General features: G+C 45.8%; 2 protein-coding genes across 7 annotated transcripts in view; one reads left to right on the top strand and one right to left on the bottom strand.

Moving 5' to 3' along the window:
- Positions 1-26,591, top strand: part of MRPS16 (mitochondrial ribosomal protein S16) — a 320,729-nt gene that overhangs the window by 195,108 nt on the left and 99,030 nt on the right. The window lies entirely within an intron of this gene.
- CAMTA1 (calmodulin binding transcription activator 1) overlaps positions 1-26,591 on the bottom strand; it is a 248,296-nt gene that overhangs the window by 43,227 nt on the left and 178,478 nt on the right. For all 6 annotated transcript variants that reach the window (XM_071449111.1, XM_071449110.1, XM_071449115.1 and 3 more), the window contains 3 exons: positions 13,959-14,112; positions 3,795-3,935; positions 346-2,201 (listed from right to left, as the gene is read on the bottom strand). In XM_071449111.1, coding sequence (XP_071305212.1) covers positions 346-2,201; positions 3,795-3,935; positions 13,959-14,112 — 2,151 coding nt within the window. The remainder of the gene's footprint in view (positions 1-345; positions 2,202-3,794; positions 3,936-13,958; positions 14,113-26,591) is intronic.

Here is a 26,591-nt window from a genome sequence, read left to right on the forward strand (position 1 = left end):
TACTCTCCTAGGAACATCTGTGACAATGTAAGGAACAGCTCCAGTTCACAAATACTACTGCTCTACTGGGCCTAGGCAGCACCACCAAGCCATCGTGTGGGGAAGACCTGGCTTTCAATGAAACAATACCTTTCTGTTCAGATGGTTCCTTAGTGAAGAAAGGGCCCTGTCAGGATAATGAAGTGCTTAATTAAAAGTACACTCAGACATGCAAGCAGCCTTGAATGCTCTGGCTTGGGAGAGAAATATTTTAAAAACCTTTTCAAAGCTTTAACAAAACAGTTCCCTTATTACCAAAGCAAAGATAAAGCAGTAAACATGAGTGAATAAAAGCCCTGGACTTACCTCAGGGTAAGACCATTCTGGTGAATAATCTGTCACCATGAACAAGCGGCCACTCTGCTGCAGCAGCCCCAAAGTGCCTTGTGCTGCAGCTGCCGAGACCACCTCAGCCACGTGCATGTATGCCATGGTGCTGGCTCCGTTCTCCGTGCTGCTCAGCTGCATGTTGGCTTGCTGAGGGCTGCAGCAAGGAATGCACATCTCGGCCTGGTTGTACGTCGCTCTGTTACTGTCTTCAGGCTGAGACAGTCCAGCACTGTCACCTGACACCAGCTGGTGTCCGTACAGAGCATTGCTCCCACCTTCTACCGATATGAAATCGTTAATTAGATCAGAAAACTGGTTGCTGAAGGAGATGTCAAAGTGGTCTAAGTTAAGCTCCATGTTGGAGGAGTTATTTAAGCTAGGATGGGCCACAGGATAGAGTCCTTGTACCATGTTTCCTTGGAGAATAGGGAGGTTGTTTCCATTCCTGATACCCCCGTTGGCCTCAGGCTGCAAGTAGTGTTCTGTGTTGCAGGCTTGAAGATCCCCTGATTTAAGTAGATTTTCATTTCCTTCTGCCTGCTGGGAGGTCTCCATGGGAACTTCAGCTTCTGCAGTCATAGCCTGGAAGTTTGCTTGGAACTGCATGAGCTGGAGAGAAGAGGTGGACTCTATTCTGGTTTCCACTGTGCCGTTACAGTTGGACGTGGTTTGGGACGAGGACTCTGTTTTCACATTGGAGATTCCTAACGTGTTCACAAATGAGCTACCTGTGTCATTCAAATTGTTGTGAGTGTTTTGTTCAAGGGGAAGAGGTTTGCTGGCATCCTGCAGAAAGAAGCTGGGGGAAGGGGTCTGATGGACGTGAGGGCTCTGGACGGTCTGATTGAAGCTGGAAGAATAGTCCTTGTTGGAGTCAATGGCACTGAAGTCCATCTGCTCCAGGGTGGTACTTGGGCTCAGACCTCCTCCAGATGGAAGTAAACCTGAACCAGTACTGAGTGTGAGAGTGTTAGATGCAGAAGTGGAGGAAAATGCTTCTTTGGACATCTGTTGTTCGAAAGATGTGTCCTCAGTTTTAATTTCTTTTGTGAGGGTTGTATTGAAGTTGAAGCTACGTTCTGTTGTGGGTGACTGCCTTATATTGGTATTGATGCTGTCACTTTTCATACCTCCTCCACCATAAGTCTGCCCTTGCTTGGGATTGTTAAGAAAACAGTCTGGGTCAAAATTCATGGTGGTTTCTGGAATTTTCCTATTTCCTTCTAAAGTTGTGGAGAGCACAAGTTCCTCAGAGACAGTGCTGGGTAGCATCGACAAGCTCTCTGAACTGCCAGTTGTTGGAAAAGCAAACTTGTGTCCATCTGAACTCACAGCAAGTACCAGTCCTTGTGCAGCTGCATCTGAGGACAGAAGGTGCTGATTTGGGCCAGATGTGGGTGACATCGTGTACACAGCTTCACTGGTGACTTCTGACATAAATACGGTGGCACTTTGTGACAAACTTCCCATAACTGATGCTACAGCCATGCTGGACACACCAGTGACAGCTGGGCTATCTGCCATATCTGGGTCGCTGTTTAACCCACTGCTGATGGACACAGGAGAATTCTGGGTTGTGTCAGGGACCTCCACCTGGTTGGTGGAAGAAACCTCAGTGCTGTTTTGATGGAGCAACACTGGTTTTGCCACTTTGCCGTTCCTCTTCTCTCGGCTGGAGGCCTTGCCGTGGCTGTGCTCGTTCTTGCCTTCAGAGACATCGTTATTTTGTACCTCTGAATGAGTGCTGTACCCACCTGTCCTTGGTTCAACCTTTGGTGATATGATGCGGTGTTTGGCACTGTTACACTTGTGATGCACACTGCTTCCTGCCCCTGTGCCAGAAAACAACAGTATTTGCTGTTCAATAAATACAAAATTAGGACAATGCTAGTTGTGTATCTCATGCTTGTGCATACATGTGCACACAGAGCACACAGTCAGCACTGGAGCTGCTGAAGAATTTTCAAGCAAGGGCCACCAGAAGAAAATCCTCCATGAATTAAACCAGCCAGCACTTTTACTGGCCTGTAATGGTAACATCACCTGCATTCCTGAGAGCTTGTAATCAGGCAGGATGAAGTAAACAATCCTGTCTGCAAAGGCACCTTAGTCACAAACTCTGGTGCAGGGATTGCTTTTGCTGTTTAAAGAACAGCAGCCCATGAATTTTTGACGTTTCTTTTCTTAATTGATTAATTTTCCCTCGAATGATGTAAGAACATTAATTACAGAACTGCAGAATGACTGAAAGGGGGAAGAAGCCTCCTTACTATAGCTCATGGCTACAATTATAAATGCCATCTTCTGGGCAACATAAAACATCTTTGTAGCCACCACAATTTGCTGAATCTTTTGTTGCTTGCCCTTGAAGAGGAACATCTCTATTATGTGTTCAAGATTTGAATGAGGTCACTTAAAGTAGTTCAAGACAGTGCTTTTGAGACTAAATACAATATTAAATCTCTCTATTCTCCTAGGTATAGAAATGAACAGGAACAAGGGAAAGACTTTCATGCTGCTGTATTTGTGGATGACAGTAAGGGATTGGGAATGTGTGTGTCAATGTGCAAGCCAGTTACAAAACAAAGCAATACTGTTGTGTTAAAAAGCACTGAGCAGACTTAGCACAAGACAAAACATCAAAGGGAAGAATAAAAGGATTCATGTTCAGATTTGCAAGCCTGGATCAAATGCTGAGCCTTAAGGGGTGAATTTTAATCCAAACTCAGGTATTTCAGAGGTCATCATTCTTATTTAAGCCTTGATTGTATAATACAACTGCTCAAGAAAAGAAGAAAAAAATAACTCTTTGAAGCACTGACAACTTTCCTTTATAAGCTTTGGTAAAGACTAGTTAATGTGTCATATACTTCATTTGACCAAAGTGCTAGAAAGGAGCAGCTCCATAGCAGATGAGTTGGGAAGTGAATCACTGAGCTTTCCACTGTCTGTGGGAAATGCTAACACTAAGGGTGCTGCTGTAGTGTCATCCAAAACAAGGTCATCTCCTTTAACATGAAGGAGATCTGTATTTTTCATGATACCTAAATAAGACCTGTCTTATCTCAGTGATACCTTGAGTTAACCACCTGAGCACTCCTCCAAAAAAGTGAGCTGCAGGGCAAGGAATTCAGAGGGTGAAACTGGAGGAACATTAGATTTTGAGGCTTTGGCATCAGAATTTGCACATGTAGAAGAGAATGTACCTTTCTGAGCAGCTCATGTATGGACTGCATTTATTAGAAAGCACTGACATTTTCCCCAGAAGTTCCAGCTGCATCTTTTTATGCTCGGGACTTCTGTCAACTCTTGAGTTCCCTGTGTCCCAGTGTTTCATGAGACAGCATTTTTATCACCTCAGCACTAAAAACCTTGCTCCCAGGGTGGATGAAGCTGAGTCACTGAGTGCCCTGCTGAGTACTCACCCAAGGTACCAGTGCAGAGACAGTTGTGTGTCCGAGGCTGGGGCTTGGTCTGGTGGCTGTCGAGGATCTGCTGCACGAGCTGCTCCACTGAGAACCCTGAACTGCTGTTGCCATTGCTGCATGTCCACTTGATGCCATGAACTGCAAAGAGAACAGTAAAATTTCCCATCAGAAACTGCAAAATCATGCCAAAACCATCAAAAGCCACTCCAAATTACCAGTAAAAATCCATTCCTGCTGCTTTCTGTCAGAACTGAAAGGAGACCCATAAAAAGCAACAGTAATGGATACTGGCTTACTATTCTCTGCTCCTTGCTATCAACAGGCTTCCAAAGGCAATTCCTGAATTAGGAATACATAGAGGAAAAACTCCTCAGCAGAGTATCTGGCTCTGTTTCAGTCTGCTGCTAACAGGGACTCTGCACCTGCAATGACTCTCTGTAGTGCCAGCAACCTCCACTGAAAACCCAAAACCAACAAAAGACTTGGTTCCATTGAAGTAAAGCAGTATAATTCCTAAGAGCCTTTTGGAATCTTTTTCTGTCTAATATGAAAACAAAATCAGCCTTATAGTAAAATCAGCAGCCAAAAATACACCAGAGTAACAGCAAATGCAAACCTCCTGCCAGGTCTTCATTGTCAGATCCCAATGGCAGCAGTGAAGGCTGACTCATTTTTTGGGAGTGACTAACAGACACTGTGTGAGTTCCTCCTCAGACTTGGATGACCTTTTAGTAATTTGAGAAAATGGACAGGTGGGTGATGTTACAGAACAGGTTGCAAACTGAAGCTTTTTCCTTGGGAACTCTCTGGGCCTGTTAGCTATTTAAATAAGAATGCTAGACTGCATACAGATACATGACTTGAATAAAGACTCCCTCTCAGAATATTTTAGTTGCAGAATTTCTTATAACAGTGATATTTGCAACCTGACTTACAATGGAAATGGCACTTATAAAATATTTTATCCATAATAACTGACTCAAAGCATCTTCTGTTTCTCTTAATGTCTCTCTGAGCAATTTATATGTGCATATTATTTATTTATCCTTTAAATGCACCACAGCTCATGTGCAGATTTTGGAAAGTGCTGATAAGTGACAACATAATTTCCAAGGTGTCCTCATGTCTGGCAGCTTCTTTCAGAGAGTCTTTGCCATAGTCTGTCAAGGCACGTTCCTTGCATGTTGTGTTCTAAAATGCTTAAACCAGAATACACAAAATCAAAGCTGAAAGTCTCATGGACTTAGGCTTTGTAGTAAAGCCACAGATCCCTGTGTGGTGAAGGTCCCTGATGTGAAGGGGAAATCCTGGCAGCAGCAGGTTGGGCTGATGCTCCTGTACAGCCACAGGCTGGGGCAAAGCCAAAAGCAGCATCGTGCAAGGAGATCAGAGCAAATGAAGGGATGTTTGTGACATCTAATGGTCACAGGGGCAGCATATCCTGTGAACAGTGTTCTGTTCTTCTCTCTGATGCTGCTCACTGAGTGTGTCACACACAGCTGGTGGAACAGAGCTCCTGGATCTGCTCTCTGAAGCAGTTTTATTGCTTTTTTGTTACCTGTTGCTGTATTGCCTCCTCACCCACTAATGTCATTTTGCCCAACAGCATCTCATCTTGGTCTAGTTTTATATTGCAGAATTCACATTGCTATTGGCCAGGCTGGATAAACTGCAGAAATACTGTAAATCAGGTTTACAAGCATTCTTCCCCATATCACTATTTAAAGTGCTGCAGATTGTTTTGTAATAAGTCCCTCTATGTTTGTTTGATGACCACATTTATTGTTATCGTACCCAACAGATTTTGCTTCCTAGTACATTCACAGTTTTGGATTTCTTCTTAACACTCAGTCTCTGTTATGACATCTAACTTAGACATGCTTGCCACTTCACTACCTCTGCTCACATTCATTTTATTATTTAAGATACATTGTTCTGTCACCAGTGATATTATGTCTAATAAGTGATGTCCAAACAGCAATTTTACAAAAAATACATTGTCAGTGAGATCAGAATGCAGTCAAGTATTTTGGATCCTTTCAGCTATACAACACTAAGCTACTGAGCTGTAATTACTATTGAGAAACTTTGCATTAGGTAATTTCTGGTTACTTCAGAAATGCTTTTTGCTAAAGAAGTGAGCTGGGGTCTGTGTTTCTGGGTACAGAAAGTGTTTTACAGCAGGATGGCAGCACTGCTAAATCCTGGGATGAGCAGAGCATCAAGGGGGCAGCTTTGGGAAGTGAATCATGGCTCAGGGTTTGTGTATTCATGATGATGGTTCTTAAGTCTGAATCAAGCTGTGAGCTAGGAGCTAAGGCATAATGGACAGCTTTAGAGCTGGGTACTTAGAGAACCATGCCTATTATTTTCAGGTCCTTCCAGCATAGCAAAGTCCCATTGAGGATCAATTGCTGCTGAGGAAAGGTCCTTGATCCAGCTGATCCTAAAGGGCTCTGGCTCCAGCTTCTGTCCACGTGGTGCCACTTTTTTTGGTACTTATGTTCCCCATATGCTATGAAGGTGATAAAATAAAAAGCCAGTGAAGGGTGACAGATTGCAAAAAAAGAATGTCTGGATGCTTAATGCAAATTATCCACTATCTTGGCACATCCAATATGCAGATTTTCTTCCTCCCTCTTTTAAAGAAAGACTCCTGTGCCTGGTGAATTGTTAGTACTGAATACCAAACACTATCAAGATGGCTTTTAACATGTCACGCTTGGCTTCCTGACACATAATGAATCAGCAGGAAAGGAGATTTCTATAGGGAAGAAAGTGCATTATGAAAGGAAGGCTAATAAAAAGCATACACACAGACTCTTCCTGCTTCTTAGTGGTTCAAGAAGTGAAACCACTGTAGAACTATGTTTGATTAAATATAACCATAATATAGGAACACAAAAGGGGGAAAAAAAAAGTCTGAGGCTTAGCAGAAATTCTGGAAAGGATTTTAATCCAGATTCCTGTTCAGACTTCTACTGCATTTCTTGACAATTTAAAATGAAAGCTGTGAACTGCTTCAACACTTTCCTTTTCAGTGATAGCATGGAGGGGTCTAAAAGCTGCTGCATTACAGCAGCAACACATTCCTCCTGCCACACACCCTCTGCACAGTGCCTGCAGCACAGTGCAGCCAGGCAGAGTTACTGGTGCTGCACTGGGTGCTCAAAGGAGAGAACTGAGGCTGGGGGAAGGTCCACAACTCAGAGTGCTAATGCTGCTGCAATCTCTTCTTACAAACTTGGGCTCTCACCTTTCCTCTCTTTCTTCCTTTTTGAAGAAAAGGCAACAAAAATGATCTTGTGATAGTGCCCAGCAGCTCCTGTTCATTAGCACTGCCAGGACTTTGACCACCATGAGCAAAGGAATGAAAGATGATCTGAATTACCAACAAAAAGGCTGCTCAGAATCCAAGGGAAACTTGCACTCAGAAACATAACAGACTGTCCAAGTTTCTTACACCACCTTGGCTATTTCTGCCTTCTGCTGCTGCAGGGGGTACTCAGTCCTCCACAATTTCCAGGCCTGCAGTCCTGCTGTCTGGCAGATATCTTCCTCCTCCCCATCACCTGAACTCTACCTCACTGCCTCATCCTCACTCTAGACCTCTGAACACCATCAGCAATTGTTTCCCTCTTTCCCTCCCCGTGGTTTCTCTACCCTATCCAAAACTTGTCCTTAAAATACTCTCCTGTATTTAAATCTGATCACTCCACCATTTCTGAATGCTCTTAGACATTTCTCTTTGCCACTTCAAGCATTTTACACTTCCTGATTTTATTCCAAAGACCTTGCTTTCCCATACCACCCCTCAGAACACAGCTTACACATACCTGTACATGTACAGTACATTATGAAGCTGTTCCCTATACCCTCCATGTGGCTCCTCTGCCCCAGTTTGGTAAATCTTTTGTTACTTGAGTAACAACAATGAGATCTCCCCCATGAAGCTGGTATGTGACAGAGCTGGAATATCTAGAATCATCAAGGTCAGGTTTCTGTTTGCCTCTGCCTCCTGCAAGCCCTGGTGTCAGTCCTGCCCTCAGCCCCTCCTGACCTACACAAAGTGCTTTAAAAATCCCCAAAGTGCAGCTGGGAGCGTGAGCAGGCCCTTTGTCCAGGACCCATTCCTGTCTTGCTGCCCACATCCCGCTCCACCAAGTGCTGTCACTGAGAGGTGTTTCCATGGCGATGGTCAATTGGAAATGGCAGCCTTGTCCCTTCCATTCCCACTGCCTTTCTCTTGACAGAAGTGAAGGCCTCGCTCTGATTTCTCAGTTTGGCTGAAGGATATTTCCATTAGATTTATCCTTTCGCACTCAGACGCCCACACACAGCTTAGCTTTGATTTTCCAGCCTTCCATTTCCACTCGTTACTGGTTGTGAAGGACGGGTTTACCTGAGCCTCACTGCTGGGGACAGCAGTGACACCCCGCGCATGCTAATGTCCTGCACGGACTCACAGGGGCGTTTTGCTGGGAGCTGTTTTTCACAGACATGTCTGCCTTCCAAAACAACACTTTTCCTTGGAGGTTTACTCAGATGCAGCGGGATTTTTTACTCACAGGGGCTGGGCAGACGCGCTGGCCAGCATCCCCTGAAGAGGGACGCGGCTCTCCAAAGCCGCTCGGCGCAGCCCTCTCGCCCGTTTCCGGACGCGTTAAATCCGAGGCTGCTCGCACATGGAGGAGCAGAGCGGCGTGTGTGGTCCTCGCCCTCCTCCGGCTGCAGCTCAAGGGCACCATCACCATCCTCCCCCTCCTCCCCTTCCTCCTCCTCCTCCGGCTGCTGCCAAGAGCAGCGGGAGCCGCGCACGGCGGCCGCCAGGTGGCGCCAGCGGATAAGGAACGGGACCGGGACCGGGATAAGGGCCGGGATCAGCACTGGGACCGCGACTGGGACTGGGATAGGGCCGGGATCACACCGGGACTGGGACTGGGATAGGGCCGGGATCAGCACTGGGACCGGGACTGGGACTGGGACCAGACCTGGGATAAGAGCCGGGATCAGCACCGGGACCGGGACCGGGACTAGGACTGGGATAAGGGCTGGGATCACACTGGGACCGGGACTGGGACTGGGATCAGCACCGGGACCGGGATCAGCACCGGGACAGGGACCAGGACTGGGATCAAGGCTGGGATCAGCACCGGGACCAGGATCAGCACTGGGACAGAGACCGGGACTGGGATCAAGGCTGGGATCAGCACCGGGAGCGGGACTGTGTGGCCCGGGGCCCCAGACCCACAGGAAGCCTGGCAAGGCCTCCCCATTTCTCCCATTTCTTTACTGTTATTTTTTAATTTTTTTTTTCCTCCACTTTAGATTTGTTTGTTTTTGTTTTTAGCAAAAATCTTGTTTGGGGTATTTTGGGGGAAAAAATTCTTCAGAGAGAGTTTTGATCCCTTCCCAAGGCTCCCAGCCCTTCTCCCCAGGGCTCTCCCCAGGGTCCCAGCCCTCCTTCCCCAGGTCACATCTCGGTGGCACTGCCAGGGAGGTTTGGACTGACACCTTTGCAGATGCTCTAGGACTGAGTCTGCCAGTCCCTGCCAGCCTGCCAAGTGTTAACAGAGGAGATAAAATACCAAGGAAGAACAGGAAACAAAGCCTGGTATGCCTGCAGCCTCCTCAGAGGTTCAGCAATTGCTGCATCTGGTTTAACACCCAAGTTTTAGGGGATCAGGAAATGATTTGGTTTAGGTTTCCTCAAGTTAGTTTCCATTACTGATAATGGTGGGTTCCTACTGGACTGCAGTCAGCACTCAGTGGGATTATTTCACTTTGGTGTCTCCAAACACAGCTGAAAGGCACCAGCTGACACACAGTTCCTGATTTTGTTCTTTTGGCAAAGTGGGACTGTCTATGGAAGGTGGAACTCGACCACGAGGGAAACTGTTTCCCCACAGAGTGGCCCATGTAGGCATGGGATCAAGCTTCCTCTGGGGACAGAGGCCACTGCAGATCTCAGAGGGAGAGGAAAAGTGCATTCCTGCACGAGCTGCACTCCTGCAGGGGTGAAGGGGATGATGAGAAGCTGAGCAGTGGCCGGGAGCAGGAGGCTGATGCTGGCCACACAGACAATGTGAGCAGGGGTGCTCAAAGTCCAGGTGGTGGACTGTGGATGTAAGAACATATCCAGCACCTTCTATCATGTTCTCTTTTTAATAAAAACTCAGACTATTGCAGTAAAACTGGATGTCAGCATTACTAAACCCAATTTTTTTTAAAGAATCCACATTGCTTTCTATGTGGTCAGTTGAGCTAAGCTGGCAAGCTTCAGTTTCCATTGAGGGGCACTTTGGAACTCAAACAAACTCCTTGGGGAATTGTGAGATTCATCCCATGTAGCATTTTTGTACAACTGATCTTTTAAGATGAAATATAACCCCAATCCTTAAACGGAGTTACTGAAATGAAATATAAATTCAAGCCAAGGTAAAACTCCCAACAACTCAGTTCTTCAAACTGCATTAATTCCAATTGCTGCTGAGTTTCATTCTCAGCTTCAGGGGTTTGGTGCCTTCTGCAGTGATGACAACACAGGGATGCAGGCTGGGGTCACCTCCAGGAGGCCTGATGGCTTCACTGACCCAAAATCAGGGGCTCTGGGAGAAGGCAAGAGCAGCCCATGCCCATGGGCTGATGAGAACACATGGAATTTCCAGCTTGCCCAGCTGTGGCTGCGTGCAGGCAGCACAAACAGGAGCCCTCAGTTCCTCTGCAGCAGAGAAATGCAAAAAGCTTTTCCTCTGAAAGGAAGATAGCTCTTAATTATAGTGGACCTGGAACAAGGATTGCAACGTGGCACCAGCTGTGAGCTTTTAAGTCAGCTTTGCCAGCTGAAGGATGAGAGAGCCAAAAGGGGATGATTTGGAGAAACCCCCAACATGAGCTGGCCCACAATTTGCTGATCATATGGAGTTTATATACAGAATTCTGCTGTGATGGATTCTGCCACTGAATTTGCTTTTACCACCAGATGCCTCTAAGGACATCTGCTAATCTATTCAGAGAAATCTCAAAGCAAGACTGTAATGGGGCACAAGGGGGGAGGAAATTGAAAGTTAAGCCAAATTGAGGCTCATTCTTCACACCAGGCATCCTGAAATGACTTACAGGTGTCTCGGACCACATTCCTGCAGAATTTTCATGGATTATAGCTATTTACTTTACACAAATGTACCCAAAAGTTGCATTCATACCAAAGCAACACACACACACGACAACCCTTTTGCTTGAGACACCCAGCTGGGATGCTCCCAACAGCTGGATTATCCCAGCTCTGGCATGACTGGAGGTGTCACAGCCTTCCCTGGGCTCCCTGGCCTTGGTGGCACTCTGAGACAAGGAGCCTCCTCCCCAAGCCTGCAAGGAGGAAGGAATCATCCTGAGGGAGGTCAGGAATGTGTATGAGGCCTTGCAGGCTCACGGGCTTCAGTCCTGAGGGCTGCCAAATGGAGGGCTGGCAAGCCAACAGTGATGGTCCAGAGAAGGCAATCAGGAGGTCATGGACAGTGTGAAGGCAGTTAACACACAGATTACAACTGCAAAGCCATGAAAGCTGAAGTCAGGCTGATTAATTAATTATTTACAGTCTCAACTCAGCTGGAGTTGTTGAGAAAACCTCAAATCCTTAGAGCATCTGCAGCATTTACCTTTCATGGATGTTCAGATGGGTTCATTTCAGTCTCTTAATTAGTTCACACACCATCTATGTTAGAACAAGTTAATGCTCTTTCTTTCCACAAAGCTCTCGGAGCTCTATGACCGCTCCAAAAAGGTGAGGTTTAAATCCATAACCACCAGTGCAAGCAGAGTGACAGAATGAGCAAACACCAGCCCTGCAGCCAGCCAAGGAGCTCTCTCTGGGTGCAGCAGTGTCCTTCAGGAGCAGGCAGAAGCCACCTCTCAGCACCCAGCCTGCAGTGCCCTGCTCTGCTCAGGGGGTGACAAGGCTGGCACCAGGAGATGGTGCCTGTCCCTGATGCTCCTGAAGCCAGGATTGACTTTGGGATGATGCAGCAGGGAAGGAAAGGGGAGCTGAGCAAATTATGGATGCAAGAAATGTAAATAAACTCCCTGATCATCCCAGCCAGGGTCTCTGTGCATTTCAGGAACAACAGTTTGATGTATTTGTCTAGCTTGGACTCCAGGACTGATGCTGCTCACCCTGCCAGCCATCTGCCACATTGCTTTGAGTTCTGCAGGCCAGGAGAACATGCTCCCACACCACTGACTGTCTGCTACCCTCCATTCTGACAGAAAAGCTTTAATACTGACAGAGGTCAAGAGCTTTAACACCTGACTTCAGCCCGGGCTGAGCAGGACTTAAACAGCCCTTGTCAGTGAGTCAAGAGCTGGACACTGCCACCAACCTCTGACCAGGAGGAAGCATTTTCCCCAAGGAACTGTATCAGCTTCTCTCCCTTAATCCTGAATGACATCAGTGGTCTGAAATGGGAACCTACCTGCAGGTACAGAGGCCTTGGACCTCCACACACACCCTGGCTGTAATCATCACTGATGTGCCTTAAATGAGGAATTCTCATGGAAAACAGCAGCCAAGAAAACAAAATAATCAACAAAACCCCCACACAGCTTCCAAGCCCAGAGGAATAAGACACAACAAACCCCAGCACAGAGCAGGTAAAAGGGTGAGACTGTCACTGCACCAGCCACACCACGCACAACGCTTTGATTAAGCCATTGACAAATCTGCTTTAGGGCAGAGAAATTTGGAAACATCAGGCAATCAAACTGTGAAGTCTGTGAAAGAATGTGATTAATGCAAAAATGTGATGAAACTAATGTGCTTGGCTCCAGAATTTCATGGCACACCCTATACTGGAACCAAATCTGATGGCTTCTTGGCGAGCAGTGCCCCTCTGTGCTCCCCAAACAGGGTTATCCGTGTCCTCTTTGTTTTCCAGGTCTGAGCAGAACACAAAGCTTTTATTGGAGCTACATTTCTAAGGATGTGTTTCCCAGGATATGTACCCATAAAAAGAGACGTGTACATGCATATATACTCTGAATAATTGCACAGAATTTCACTCTTCCCTCCTGAGACATAAAAGAGCCAAGTGTTATTAAATTTACGGCGAGTTCGTTGTAGTTTTCACATAATTTTCTTGATGCACTGCAGATTTTTTAACAGGCTGCTGCTTCCTTTCCTGTTTAATGTTAAGGCACTTGTCCAGTCTCAGCTATACCAACATCCTGGATTTCTGTCTAAGTTTATCAGCCCCAGGGGCAAATGTGTCATTTTCTCTCCTCCTCTGGTCCCCAGCTTTGTGTGGAAAAGGAATACATGGGCCTGCAGAGTTCAGGATGCAACAAAGGACTGCAAACTCAGATTACCAAGGCTGTGGTCAGCACAAGGCTGATCTTTCACGGATGGCAGACAAACATCAGGATGCACTCCATGGCTGTGACCTCCAATTACAGAAGGCTGGGCTTGACACCAGCATCCAGGCAGGGGCAGAGGGCAGGGACAGAAGCAGACCTGGCATTTGTTGACTCACATTTGGTATTGTGGCTTTTGCAGCTAATTTTCTCTTGGTTACAAGCTCACTTTATGTCTAATTTTTCTTTCATTGCAAAAAGATGTTCGTGTGCACATTGGAATGTGCTCTCCAGGGGAAGACACACGATATAACTGTGATGCAAAGGAAAATATTATACACCAAGGCAGATGCAGAGGGGTTCAAAGAACTGCCTGTCTGAGGGCAAACTTCCCTGTCACTCTGCACACCTTCTCTAAGCAGCCTTCTCTTTAGGCTGCAAAGTTCAAAACTGTAGGAAATGATGCTCAGTTCAACACACTCAGTTCCATGAAGCCACCTGTAAGCTACAGCACCCCACTGTGCCCTGACCAAACATGGAGATGGGTGTACCACACAGGCTCTTTGCAAGTGAGCAGGTACCTACAAACAGCCCTAGAACATGCAAGAACATAGGTACAGTGTGCAGAGGAGACCTCTCTGGGGACAGTCTGGGCAGCTCTCACACCATACACCCCAGGAGTGTTTAATAGTGGACAGAAAGTGTGTGCAGATGCAAGCTGAGTTGGATGGACAAATGACTCCTTCACAGGATGTGAGAGACACTGTGCTCTGAACACACAGCAAAGGAGCAAAACCAGCCCCAGATACTCACACATGGGTTTGAGCTGCCCGATGAGCTCCTCTTTTGTCCACTTTGCCCATTCCTTCTTGTCGGTGTTGATGGAGCACAGGATGGGCCCGCAGGGTTTGCCGCAGTCCTCGATGGCCGGCACGTTCAGGTAGTGCACCAACACAATGTCTGGGTTCTGCAGGGACAGCACAGCAAGGGTTATGTTGCTGGGGCCAGCACTCTCTGCATTTAACTTCCTAATTAAATCTGGGACAGCAAACATCATGAGCAGACCCTAGATTGTATGGGATTTCCCCGAGATAGGAGCTGTTCTTTGAAAGAGGAGTGGGTCACAGTTTGCACATGGCTTCCCCCATCCTGAGGTGCTTGCAACTCTCCTGCTCCAATGGTATGTTCAGCATGAACCTCTTTTCCAACCCTTGCAACACCAAATACCTGGAGTATTCCTATGAACATCACTGACAATGAACACCAGGTAATATGCTTTGGTTCAAAGGATCTTTTGTTCATTGAGACAATGCTTCCATCAGTTCTGGACCACATCAGTTTTTTCTGAATATACAGAGAGGCACCTGAGAACATCAGGAACAGCCACACTCTCCATACAGGAGGGAAGAGCCAAGGGGACTCACAAACAGTATCACAGAGCACCCCAAACACGGCCTCTTTATAGACAAGCCTGTAATTCCTTGTCTTTTGAAGATGTTTGCAAACTGTAGAGGGTTGGGACTGGAAAAGCCCCTTGCAGGACAGCTGCAGGAGGACAGAGGTGCTGGCTCCTGCAGGGTGATCCCACAGCTGATCCTGCAGGCTGATCCTACTGGTGGATCATGCAGCTGATCCTGCATGTGGATCCCACAGCTGACCCCACAGCTGATCCCACAGCTGACCCCGCTCCCCTCTCCCCGTGGGACAGACCCTGCCCTGGTGCTCTGTGGTGCTGTCCCACCACACCTGGAGCAGGAGCTGAGCTCTGTCCCCACCCTGTGAGTAAATGAATCATCTTAACAGCAGCAGCAACAACTCTGCCAGTTCCCCAACAGCGTCCCAGGGAGATTGTTCAATAGATAATAACAAGATCGAGGAGATGATTTCTTTCCCCTAAGTCATTTACTCCTAAGTTCGCAAACTTTAATGACTGCTTTGGAATTATTTATAAAAATAAATAGGATAATGGTGTAATTAAAACTCTAATGTTTCATTAATGCTGTTAGAGCCCTGTTCCGAGGGGGAGTGGGAACACAACCCATCATCCACTTGCACAGGTTGTGCTGATGGGAGCAGTTGCTTATGAAACCAGGGGAGAGCTGGGGCAGGACAGGGACACCTTCACCAAGGAGACCTGAGGAGGGAACTTCTGGTGGGCAAAGCCCAGCACTGAACCCAGCACGCTGGAGCTGCCCCCAGAGCAGCCCAGGGCAGGGGCAGGGGGGCACCCAGCACAGCTGTTGAGGTGACCATGACCCCTCTAGTGCACCCTGCACACACAGGGAGCATCCTGCACATCCCCAGGATTGGGGGGCTGGCCATGGCTCCCAGCTCCTCCAGGCTGGCCAAGAAGGGGCTGGCAGTGGGGTGTACAGCAAGAGGAAAAGCAGAGCAACCCCACAGAGCATCCCCTCGGTGACCAGATACATCCCTCTGTCTGGAGGACAAGCTCAAAAGAGCTTAGGGAAAATTTCCTTACGATAGGAAAATATGCAAGCAGGAACTTGCATTTTCTCCCTCTATGGATAGAACTGCAAGCAGGGGATTCTCAGTGAAGATTCTGTGAGAAAGCAGTATCAAATTCCTGCAGCCAGTGCTAAAAGAGCTGTACTGCACAGGGAAGAGGCAAAGAAACCTTGTAAGGAACAGCTAAGAATTTATTTCAGAGTGGTTTTGGGAAGTGCAAAGCAAAGCAAACTTTTGGCTCTTCTATTCCCAAGATTCTTCTGCCTTAGGCTGTAAATGCAAGATGTGGCCAGGGGTGTGTGTTCTATTGCCATCTGTCAGAACCACGTGGGGCTGTTATAATTTATCTCTTCCACAACCCATCCTCTCCCCAGGAGATCTCTGCTGTCCATGGCCACTGAGTGTCCCTGCAGGGCTGAGCCAATCCCATCATCCCATGGGGAGATGCTCCGCCCAGGGGAGGAGCCAAGCATTCCTACCTGGATACAATCTGAGGGTTGGGACAGCACAGCAGCCTTTGCTCAGTGCATTCCCAGAGGAGCAGCTTCTGCTGCCCTGCATTGCCAGAGGAAGATCAGGCCCATCTACACCACCACTGGACCTTCAGAGGAAAACTCCATCCTTCTCCAGGATCCCTGCTCCAGCAGAGCCACAGCTGGCACTGCAGGAGGGCTGAGCCCCCATGGGATGGGGCTGTGCCACCACCCTGACACACAGGAGGTCAGGTCGATTCTGACTCTCTCAGTGTTATTTTGTGTTACTGCAAATTTATTTTGTTTTTAATTTTTATTTTTCCTAATAAAAAACCTGTTATTCCTACTCCCATATCTTTGCCTGAGAGCCCCTTAATGTCAAAATTAAAATAAATCAGAAAGAGGAGATTTACATTTTCCATTTCAAGAGAGGCTCCTGCCTTCCTCAGCAGACACCTGTCTTTTCAAACCAAGACATTTTCTGAGACAAACAACTGGACCTTTTGTGTCCAATTGTGAGGTGTTCAAAACCTTTGTGAGGTGTTCAAAACCTTCTTTTTCACAGGCACATCTGCTCCAGACAGAGACAGCCAGAGGACACAGAAAACCATCACAACCTCTCATCCTACAAAGGGGATGTCTGAAACATCACAGCTCTCATGCATAACTCAGAAGAGGTTCAGATAGTAAAAATTATTACCCCACACACCCAAATAGTCTCCATCAGCTAATTTAACATCATTAGTGATCTAGATGATGAAGTAATAAAAAGTAATATGCTTCAGAGATTTCATGTAAATACACTTCTTGCTCCCAGGGAGGTTCCAAAGAAGGGAGCAAGGACACAGCAGTGGGTGATGTGGCAGTTCTGCAGGTGCTTCTGCCTTCCTCTCAGGTGAGCTGTATTTTTCACAGCCTGACAGTGCTGGGTTGTCACCAAGCAGGACAAGATTACGGGGCCTCCTGGCTTCAGTGCAGCACAGGCAAGTGGACCTCAGCAGTGGACTGGTACTGAAATTTATACTTTTTATACATAAAAGCATATAAAACAAGCACAAACCAAGGTTTGTTCCTTATGCCTGCATCTAAAAGCTGACCTCAGAATGACAGATCTCATGAATGCCAATCTACTTGATGAACTGAAATGTTTTGACACTGAAATGAACAGCATACATATGTTTTGGAAAACTCATAATCAGCAGCAAATCACTATTTGTGATGACCTACCAGGAAAGCAAGAGCAAGATGTGAAAGGAAAAATACAAATATAACTTCTACACAGGAAAGGCATCAGGAGAGTGGACACACCAGGGCAGAAACCCTACAGTGGGGTGGTAAGGGGGAATGAGGGGAGCCCTGCACTGGGCTGCAGATGGCTCTGGAAATATTCCTGCTGGAAATCGTCCCAGTCAAATCCTGCCCATCATCCCAGTGCCTGCAGCCTCAGCAGAGTTGCTCTGCTTCCCCCAAACCCAAGTTAAAGGTGCTGCCATCTGACCTTGACCTGGACAAGGCTCCTTGGCTTCTCCTGCCTCCACTGCTGCTGGGGGTAAGCAGGAGATGGTGCAACAAGTGGTTAAACACAACAAGTCGTTGGTTTTGATGAAGAAAAATGCAACTGCAACATCTGTCTGACTCTTGTTTGAAGCTTCATCAGCACTAAGTGGTCAATAAATCAGACTGGCATGGCGTTACATTTCTGCCATGGCTTAACCATTAATCTAATGCCAGTTCTCATGAAAAATGAAGGAGAAAAACTTTGCAATGGTGAAAGTGTACACATTATTCAGAAAGTGATAATGGCACAAAATGGTGCTGCAGCCCTTCATCCCAGTGGCTGGAGCAGCCTGGCAGCCTCCTCTGCTGCCACCACACACCATGGAAATTATCTGAGTGAAACAGGGATGGTTTGTTCCACCAGCCTGCTCCACGTGGGGATTTTTCCCAGGAGCAGAAACACCAAACTGGAACAGTTCTAGCAGGTGGGGGGCTGTGGGCAGCCAGCACAGGGCTGACCAATGCTGGGGTGAAGGGATGGTCAGTTCCTGCAGAGTTCCACCATGGCTCAGCCACAGGGGAAACTCATTTCAGCAGCCACCTTTTGCTTCTTCTTCTTCTTCTTCACTTCCCAGAGTCCCCTCCAAGGGGAAGTCTCCCTTCTCAGGGAGAATAATCACAAACACCTTCTGCCTCACCAAAGCATGCTGGTTCGGTTCTCTTCTTCTATTTTTCTTTTAAAAGCAAAAATCAAAAGCCATTTCTGGCCAGCTTCCAGCTGCTCTTCAGTTGCTCAGCCAAGGCAATCAGCTCAAGGCAAAATCTCACTGGCAGGGGCTCCCAAATCACCGATGACCACAGCTGAAGATAATTTTCTTTGGAAAAATACCTCTGAGCTGAAAGTTTTGCATTTGTACTCCCTGCTGGAAGGATGAAAGGAAGTAAATTATCCTCAGGTGTTAAGAGATCAGTGAGTTTAATCTCAGCCAAGGAATTACCCCCAAATGCAGCCACTTCCCCTGGCTGGCATTGGACATTTGTGTCAGTTCTGTTGTGTCAAACCTGTGAAGCCCCACAGTGGTGAAACCATCCTGTTCCAGCTCTAATGGCTACACCACGAAGCAGGAGGGTGGGAGGGTGACAGTGGGATGGATAGGCAGCTCCTGTGCCCCACTCCCTCCCTGCTCACCCCCAAAATTATAACAGGCTTCTTCTTTTCCAGCAACTATTCATTCATGAGGTTTACTTTGTATTTCTCAAACAATCCAAAAGGCCGAAAAGAAAATCTCAGCTTTCTGGGAAGATAATTTCACATCCATTGCTGTGGGGTGACTATTAATATTAATATTTGGATTAATATTTGACAGATTATCACCTCCAAAAAAAGCTAATATAAAGAGGTCCCATAAAAAGCTAATATAAAGAGGTTTCTGTGCTTTTGAAGGGCTACCATTACATGATGCTTTAGTACCCACAGGTAACTCAGGGACAGGTACTGGGAGTGCCTGTGTATCATCTGTATGTTATCTAAAAATCAAACCGGTGAATGAAACTATTCCCAGACACATGGATGACAGAATCTTCTGCTATTTATATCAATGTCTTTCTGGATGGTTTTCTCTGGATTTTCAAAGGTTTGAGAGCAGGGTCTGAGATACCTGAAGAAAAAGGCACAAATACATAACACAGACACTGAAGTAGTGGAATTTTTTCAGAGAGCAAATGCTAGCTTTGGGCAGATTATTGGTTTGAATCCCAGCAATTTCTTTATCCTTGAACTAATTTCTAATTGAGGTCATGCTATGGAAGGCAACCTGGTGGCTGATGCCTTAGAATATATTAATCTTCCACACTAACTGTGAAAACAAAAAAAAAAAAAATCCACTGCCTTTGAGCACACAACCTACTGCCTTAATTTATCTAGAGCTGGGCATGTTTAATTAGGGAGAACGAGCCAATTACCAGAGACATTGCACAGCCCTGGCACCTGAGCTGGAGCACTGGAGCACAGGGAAGAGAGTGGGACCCCAGAGCCAGACACAAAAGCAGTTGTTGTGCTGCAGAGCAGGACTGCTTCTGCTGGAAAATCCCTTTCAGCTAGCACAGCACCTTGAATTAACCTTGTCCCCTATGGCTCCAGCTGACAAAGGAGCTGCTGGAACTTCTGGCCCTTCCTCAGGAAGAGAAGATGCTTGGAGTCAGCCAGGCAGGGAGACATCGGTGCATGTGTGGATTTAAATGGAGTTAAACCCTGACACTCACTCAGGATCTCGTGCCACTTGTCACTGTCCTTGCCTGGGTACAGGAGCTTTGGGCCATCCCCACCATTGCCACATCCCAGCCATGGCTGGGCTCTCAAGGTTTATATCCTATGGATACAATGCTTGTCTCAAAAGGTCAGCCAGCCCACAACTCCAACAAAGAGCCATTTTCCCAGTTTTTCAGCCCAAATTATTTTGAGTTTTTCTGTTTGTTTAAGTTCAAGAATTAATGAGACAAAGAGACTGGCTACAGGACAATACAGCTCCATGTACTGCAGTACTGAAAGGCTTGGAAAGCACACAATTATTTTGAGATTACAAGATTTCCTGCAATTGTTTTAAAGAGAATCAAGATTTCATCTGGCTGTATACTTTATAATCTGTTCCCCAGTTCCTCTTCAATACCTTGGTAAGGGCACAGCACACAGAGCAGACAGCATTTAAATAGCATGAGCAGAAAAGTAAGAGAGTCTTAATATAGAACAAACCCTCACTAATACATCCTCAAATGTGATACATTTGAAGATATTTTATATAGAAAGAGCTGCCTCTAAATACTCCTGAGGATCATGTTTACTTAAAGTACACTTTGAAAGACACAGAGAAACAACATGCAGTAATTCCTGGCCTCCAAATTCCAAAAGAAATTGATTTCTGAGATGTTTTTTATCTTTCATAGCAATGCCTCTAGTGCTAGTAAAAGGTATAACAGGAAGATGATGCTACACAACCAGAAACGTGCAGCAAGATAAAACAAAAGGCACTTCTCTTTCTCACACAGGTATTATTCTTCTGGACAATGGAAATTTCTTTTCATCTGTGTCACATCTCCCAGCTGGAAGCTTTAACTTACACAGGCAGCTGACAGGGACAAGATAATTCTGCCATGAGCTGGGACTGCATTTGTTTATCTGGGAACATGCAGGGAGCTTTGCTGCTGACACAGAGGTCCCAGGGATGGAGATGCAGCAGGGAAATCTCCTGTCCTGCTTATTGCCCAGAGACCATGATTCCCAAGAAATCATGGAAGTGATTTCATGGCAAGGTGTTGTGGGTTGTGAGGGTGCCCAGGATGAGGTGAGAGATGAGAATTGACTCTTAAGTTCTCAAAAGGCTGATTATTATATTATATTATATTATATTATATTATATTATATTATATTATATTATAATTTTATATTATATTATATTATTTTACATTATATCATATTGTTATGTTATGTTATATTATAATGCTATACTAAAACTATACTAAAGAAAGAGAAAGGAGACATCAGAAGGCTGGAAAAGAATGATAATAAAAAACTCATGACTGACCAGAGTCCTGACAGCTGGACTGGGATTGGTCATTAACTTAAAACAACTCACTTGCTGGGTAAACAATTCTCCAAATCACATTCCAGAGGAACAAAACGTGGAGAAGCTGAAGCTTCTCATCTTGCCAGGAGAAGAAATCCTGGTGAAGGGATTTTTCATAAAATATCACGGTGACAGGAAGGTCTGAGGGCACTCAAGCACCTGTGGTGTTGGTACTGCCCAGCACACAGGGCATCAGTGGCAGAGCATCCCTCAGCACAGCCTGGCTCCAAGAACCATGGTGGGCTCCAGAGCAAGGCTCACCCATGGTTTTTACTGTCTGGATTCTGCAAAGACCAACCTGAGACTTCCACAGCTTTGAGCTGTTGGTCAGAGGCAGCTGGCTCAGTCAATAGCTGTGCTGTATAAAAACACAACCATCATCAAAGCATGCAGAGAGAACTGAGAGAAAGCAACCTGCCCTACTTCAGATACTCCTTCTTAACACCCCCACTGAGGAAAAGTGGGGAACAGCAGCACCACTGCCTCTAGCCCAGCTGCTGCATGCAGCACCCAGTGCCTCTACAGGGACACAGATCTGCTGTGGAAATCACCAAGGCATCTCCTCCTCCTCCTCCTCCTCCTCCCTGTCACTTGCTCTCTGCAGTTTTACAATTCATTCTGCAAAAGGCTTGAGGATTTTCAAACAATAGCACTGAGGGCAAAGCAAAGGTTTCTTTGGGTTTGAGCTCCTCTGAGATACTCTTCCTGACAAATGAGGCCTATTATAGCACACACATCTCTTGCTATACTGAATAAATTCTGCTACTCCAGCTCTCCACCTTTGAAGACTTACTTTGCACAGTGCCTCTGTGTTTTCCTATGTTAAACCTGTATACTGCAACCATTTCCAGAATAGTGAATTTCTCCTGCAAGGAAATTGGTGCAGAGAAGAACACCAAAGCTGTGTGATATTTCAGTGTCCTACACCTGAATTGTGCTTTTTGTTTTCAAACTATCTCAAAAAATTTCCCAACTGATACAGCCCAATTTATACATCATGATTACTCAATTTAACAGCTAAACATGGGGTTTTTTTAGACCAAGACAAAGAAAAGGCTTTGATTGATTGCCAATAAAGCACCAGTGAGGAACCTCCCAGCCACCAAAACTGCAGATGTGGAGCAGAGTTCTGCCCTGCAGCTGCAGGAATACTTAGAAATCATGTTTGGAATCATGCTGCCCATGCACACACAGGCAAAGTCCCAACAAATCACAGACACAAATGTAAATATTGAGGTACTGCAAATGCTGTAACAGTGCTGCTCTCTTTGCAGGCTGCTGCTCTGGAAAAGATTTGCTACTGCATTTGGACTATTTTTCCCCAGAAGTGTGAGCCAAAGATCCCTCAGCTGACATTTGTGAGGACTCTTTATTTTTTTTTTTTTTCATTCTGAAGTACAGAATCTCTTCTCCCTCTTTTCTGTTTTTATTGCAACCTTTACATGGGAATTCTGTCATTGCATTTCAAACGAGCTCAGGCAGAGCTCAGCTCAGAACACTTCCATCCCCATCACTGGCCAGAAATGCCAGCATTATAAATCATGCCCCAAGTGGCTTCTGCCCTTTCCCAGCTCACCCAAGCCAGAGATACAATAATAGTTGATCTGAAATAAGAAGAAATTTTAATTTCAAAGCTCCACTGACATTCACCAAGTGCTTTCGAAGTTTCTATCAACAGAATGCTTCCAATTCTAGCTGGAATGAGGAGGGTGCAAGTTTTTCTCTCAAGCTGATGGCCTAGTTTGCCTCAATAACACTATTATCTGTTAAATATTAATGCATTTCTGTGAATTAAGAGCAGTTCTATGGGCACCTGCAGATGCACCACTTCTTACTTTTTTAATTGGTATTGTTGTAGGTGGACCAAGTAATAGAAAGCTGACATTTCCAAATACCAAACAAGAAAAGCCCAGGAGAATGTACTGAGAGCTCATGATAAGCTTTCCCTACAGAGATGTGCTGTCCTTCAGCACTGCTCCTAAAGCTTCACCAAGCTACTTTTGCACATACAAAAATGATTTAGAATCATTTGGAAGAGGATTGCCCCTGAGTACACTCCCCACAGCAGCAGCACAATGCACTGAGGATGTGTCCAAGAATTGGCCCAACTGCTCAAGGCAGCAGAGCAGCATCTGCCAGGGTGCCAGAGCCTCCCAGCCCCACACATCCCACCAGGAAGGGAGCTCTGTGCAGGGCTGTGCTGGGAAGGATGAAAGTTTGAACAAGAAAGTCTCACAGATATGTGTGCTTAGCAGAAAGATTTCTAAATGTAGAGTTTGATGAAGGGATAGACATGGAAGCAAGTTTTGATATAGAAGAAAAGAATTGCTGAGCCAGTCTCACTGGCTAACCAAGGAGGCAAAGGGTGTGTTAGTTAGAAGGGGTTTTTATGGCTTAGAGCAAAGGATAAACCCACCCCAAACAAGAAGATGTTTTTACCAACAAGAAAATAGCACAGGCAAACAAGTCAGCAAATGTGGCAAGTAGAAAAAAGGTCTCAGAATTTTCCACTGCAAGAAAACTGAAAAAACAACTTCTAGCTTGAACTGTAATGTACTAACTTTTAGTGATTGGAGAATAATAACATAAATATGGTAATTATAGTAGTTATGATGGGCTATAGATAATAGTAGATAGATAATAGATAATAGTTAAGGTATAGATTGGTTCTACTGTATTAAGATGCTCAGCAAAGAAAAGTCTATAATGCAATGTAACCAAAAGAAAAGTATATAATGCATTGTAATCAAAACCAAAGGGTCTCTGGGCCTGCCTGCAGCTGGAGCTGACAGCTGTAGGCACAGCTCTGTCACCCAGACCCTGGGCTGCTGGAACATCTTGGATGCAATAAACTGCATTTTGCAGAGCCCCTGGAGTCCCACATCCCTCAATTCAGCTCTTACAGTGCTGGAAGGTGATGGCAGCTCCAGCAGCATCCCAGGGGCTGCAGCTGTGCTCACCAGCCCTGAGCCCTCTCCCTACACCTGCACAGACACAGAGCAGGAGCATGGGGCTGGAAAGGAGGCACCTGTGAGCCTGATCCCTGCCTGAAGGAACAGCAGATAAATGCTATTTAATGTTCCATGCAGCCTATAGAGTACATGGTAAGCCAACAAGTCCTTTTTATTTTTATTCTTTGCTCTTGCTCTGAGGCCTCTACCATTCATAGCTTCTATAAATTTGTTACTTTTGATATCAATGAGTGGTAATACAATTCCCAGAGGAATAACATCAATAACCTTCAAAACACTTTCATAATGTTGCCTTTGATAGTCTTGCAACACGTTTGTTCCTATGGCAAAACCCTTATGACATTGTTACACAGCACTCAGGTTATTCACTGAAGGTTTTGTTGTGCCTGGATAACCCTTCCAGACATGAGTAACCCCAGTGCCAGGGAATCCAAAGTTCTCCTTTTGGAGTCCAGCTTTACCTGTGCATTGCATATGAGAGCTCACAAAGTGCATGGTCCAAACAAAAGATGCATAAAAGCTGAACAACATGGGGGCTGTGCCCAGAGGAAGAGATGGGCAGGTCCCAGGGACACCCCAAAGTGCCACATCAAGGACGTGGCTCCCTCCATTGTCCCTGCAGCTGCTGGCTGTGACTCACTGGCCATGGTGTCCTGAAAGGGATCCACAGCAGCCAGCACTTTGAACAGGAGACATCAAATCCTACAGCAAAAAAGGGAGTATCAGACTGGAATTTCTTCTGAACTGCAAGAAAAAGATTATTAGACAACCTTCTTTCTTCTTCTCCACTACCACTCAGCATCCAATGGGATTAACAAACAGGGATTAGCATCTCAGCACTCCTGCTGCAGGCTGGGAGCCAGCCCAGCTCTCTGGGCCTCCTCCACATCCATCTGGAGACTCCCATGTGGATGCCTTGGAAACTTAAAAGGAAACGTGACCCCCAACAGTGCTGCTGTGTGGCTCAGAGGGGCTTCTCTGACCTGCTGATAAGAATGGAATTATCTCCTTATCAGGCCTCTCCAAGGACTCTGACTCCTGTCTGGCTGTGTAGGCATTCAGGTTTCCCTTGGGGAGATCTGACAAATGGATTTTGTTTCTGTTTCACTATGTGAGAGCAAGCACAGAAGCACTCCCAGGGTGCACAAACAGCTCTGGTCAGTGCCAGCACAGCTGTGAACTCAAGGAAGGGACACTCACTCCTTCCTGGCTCCTTTGTGCCCCAAATCAGGTCTCTCTTTCACAAACTAAGAGCAAAGAATGGTAAATTGGACAGTGAGCCCATCCTGCCTCAAACTGCCAAGCCAGAGCAAGAACCTGGCTGCTAAGGGAGATGTTATCAGGGATGAGCAGGAGTTGCTACAGCAAAGCAAACTGCCCTTCAGCCCAGTCCATCAGTCTCAAACTCACTGCACAGGAGCAGCCTGGCACATGACAGGGCCCTGATAACCTCCAAAGCTGTGTCATTTAAACAGACAAAGCTGAGCTTTGTTTAGCCCTTGGGCTCAGGCTGAGCTGCTGACAGATGCCAACACTTCATCCAATTAGATTTTTAAGTAGTGAGCACAAATTTATCAGGTGAGCATTTGGAGATGTGGCACACAAGAGTTATCAATTCCTTTGGTAACTCCATGGCTGCATCTCTCCTGGAGAGTCTCCCTCATCTTTTTATTTCACAGTATGCCCCAAGAAAAAGAGTAAAGTTTTGGCAGTGCCTTCTGAAGAATACAACAAATAGCAATGCAGTTGCTGTTAAATGCAGAAATTCCCTCTCCTTTTTTTTTTATTAAATCTACTTGCCAGATTTGACTATGAAACTGATATATTTTATACACTAAGGGCTGCTGCCTGTGGTGTACATTCACATCAGCAAGAGAAAAGAACACACAACTGTGGTGTTTGTGAGGTTCCCAGGATGAGATGAGAGATGAGGAATCTGACTCCATGTTCTCAGAAGGCTGATATTATATTAATGATATGATATTATATTATTATAACTATGATATGATATATTATATTATAAGAATACTATACTAAAACTATACTAAGAAAAAGAAAGCATACACACAGAAGGCTTAACAAGAATGATAACGAAAGCTCCTGACTCCTCAGAGTCTGACACAGCTGATGGTGATTGGTCATTAAGTCAAAACAGTTCACAAGAAACCAATCAAACATGCACCTGTTGGTAAACAATGTCCAGACCACATTCCAAAGCAGCAAAACACAGGAGAAGTAAATCAGATAATTATTATTTACATTTTTCTCTGAGACTTCTCAACTTCCCAGGAGAAGAAATCTTGGTGGAGGGATTTTTCAGAAAATATGACAGTGACACACAAGGCCTATGACACTGCATGCCTTACAAAATACAAAAAGGCAGGAAAGCTTCTGAATTTCAGTAATAGATGCAGACTA

The sequence above is a fragment of the Agelaius tricolor genome, unplaced genomic scaffold, assembly GCF_023055355.1.
Source record: "Agelaius tricolor isolate 1412-34295 unplaced genomic scaffold, bAgeTri1.0.p SCAF_28, whole genome shotgun sequence".
NCBI classification, from domain to species: domain Eukaryota; kingdom Metazoa; phylum Chordata; class Aves; order Passeriformes; family Icteridae; genus Agelaius; species Agelaius tricolor.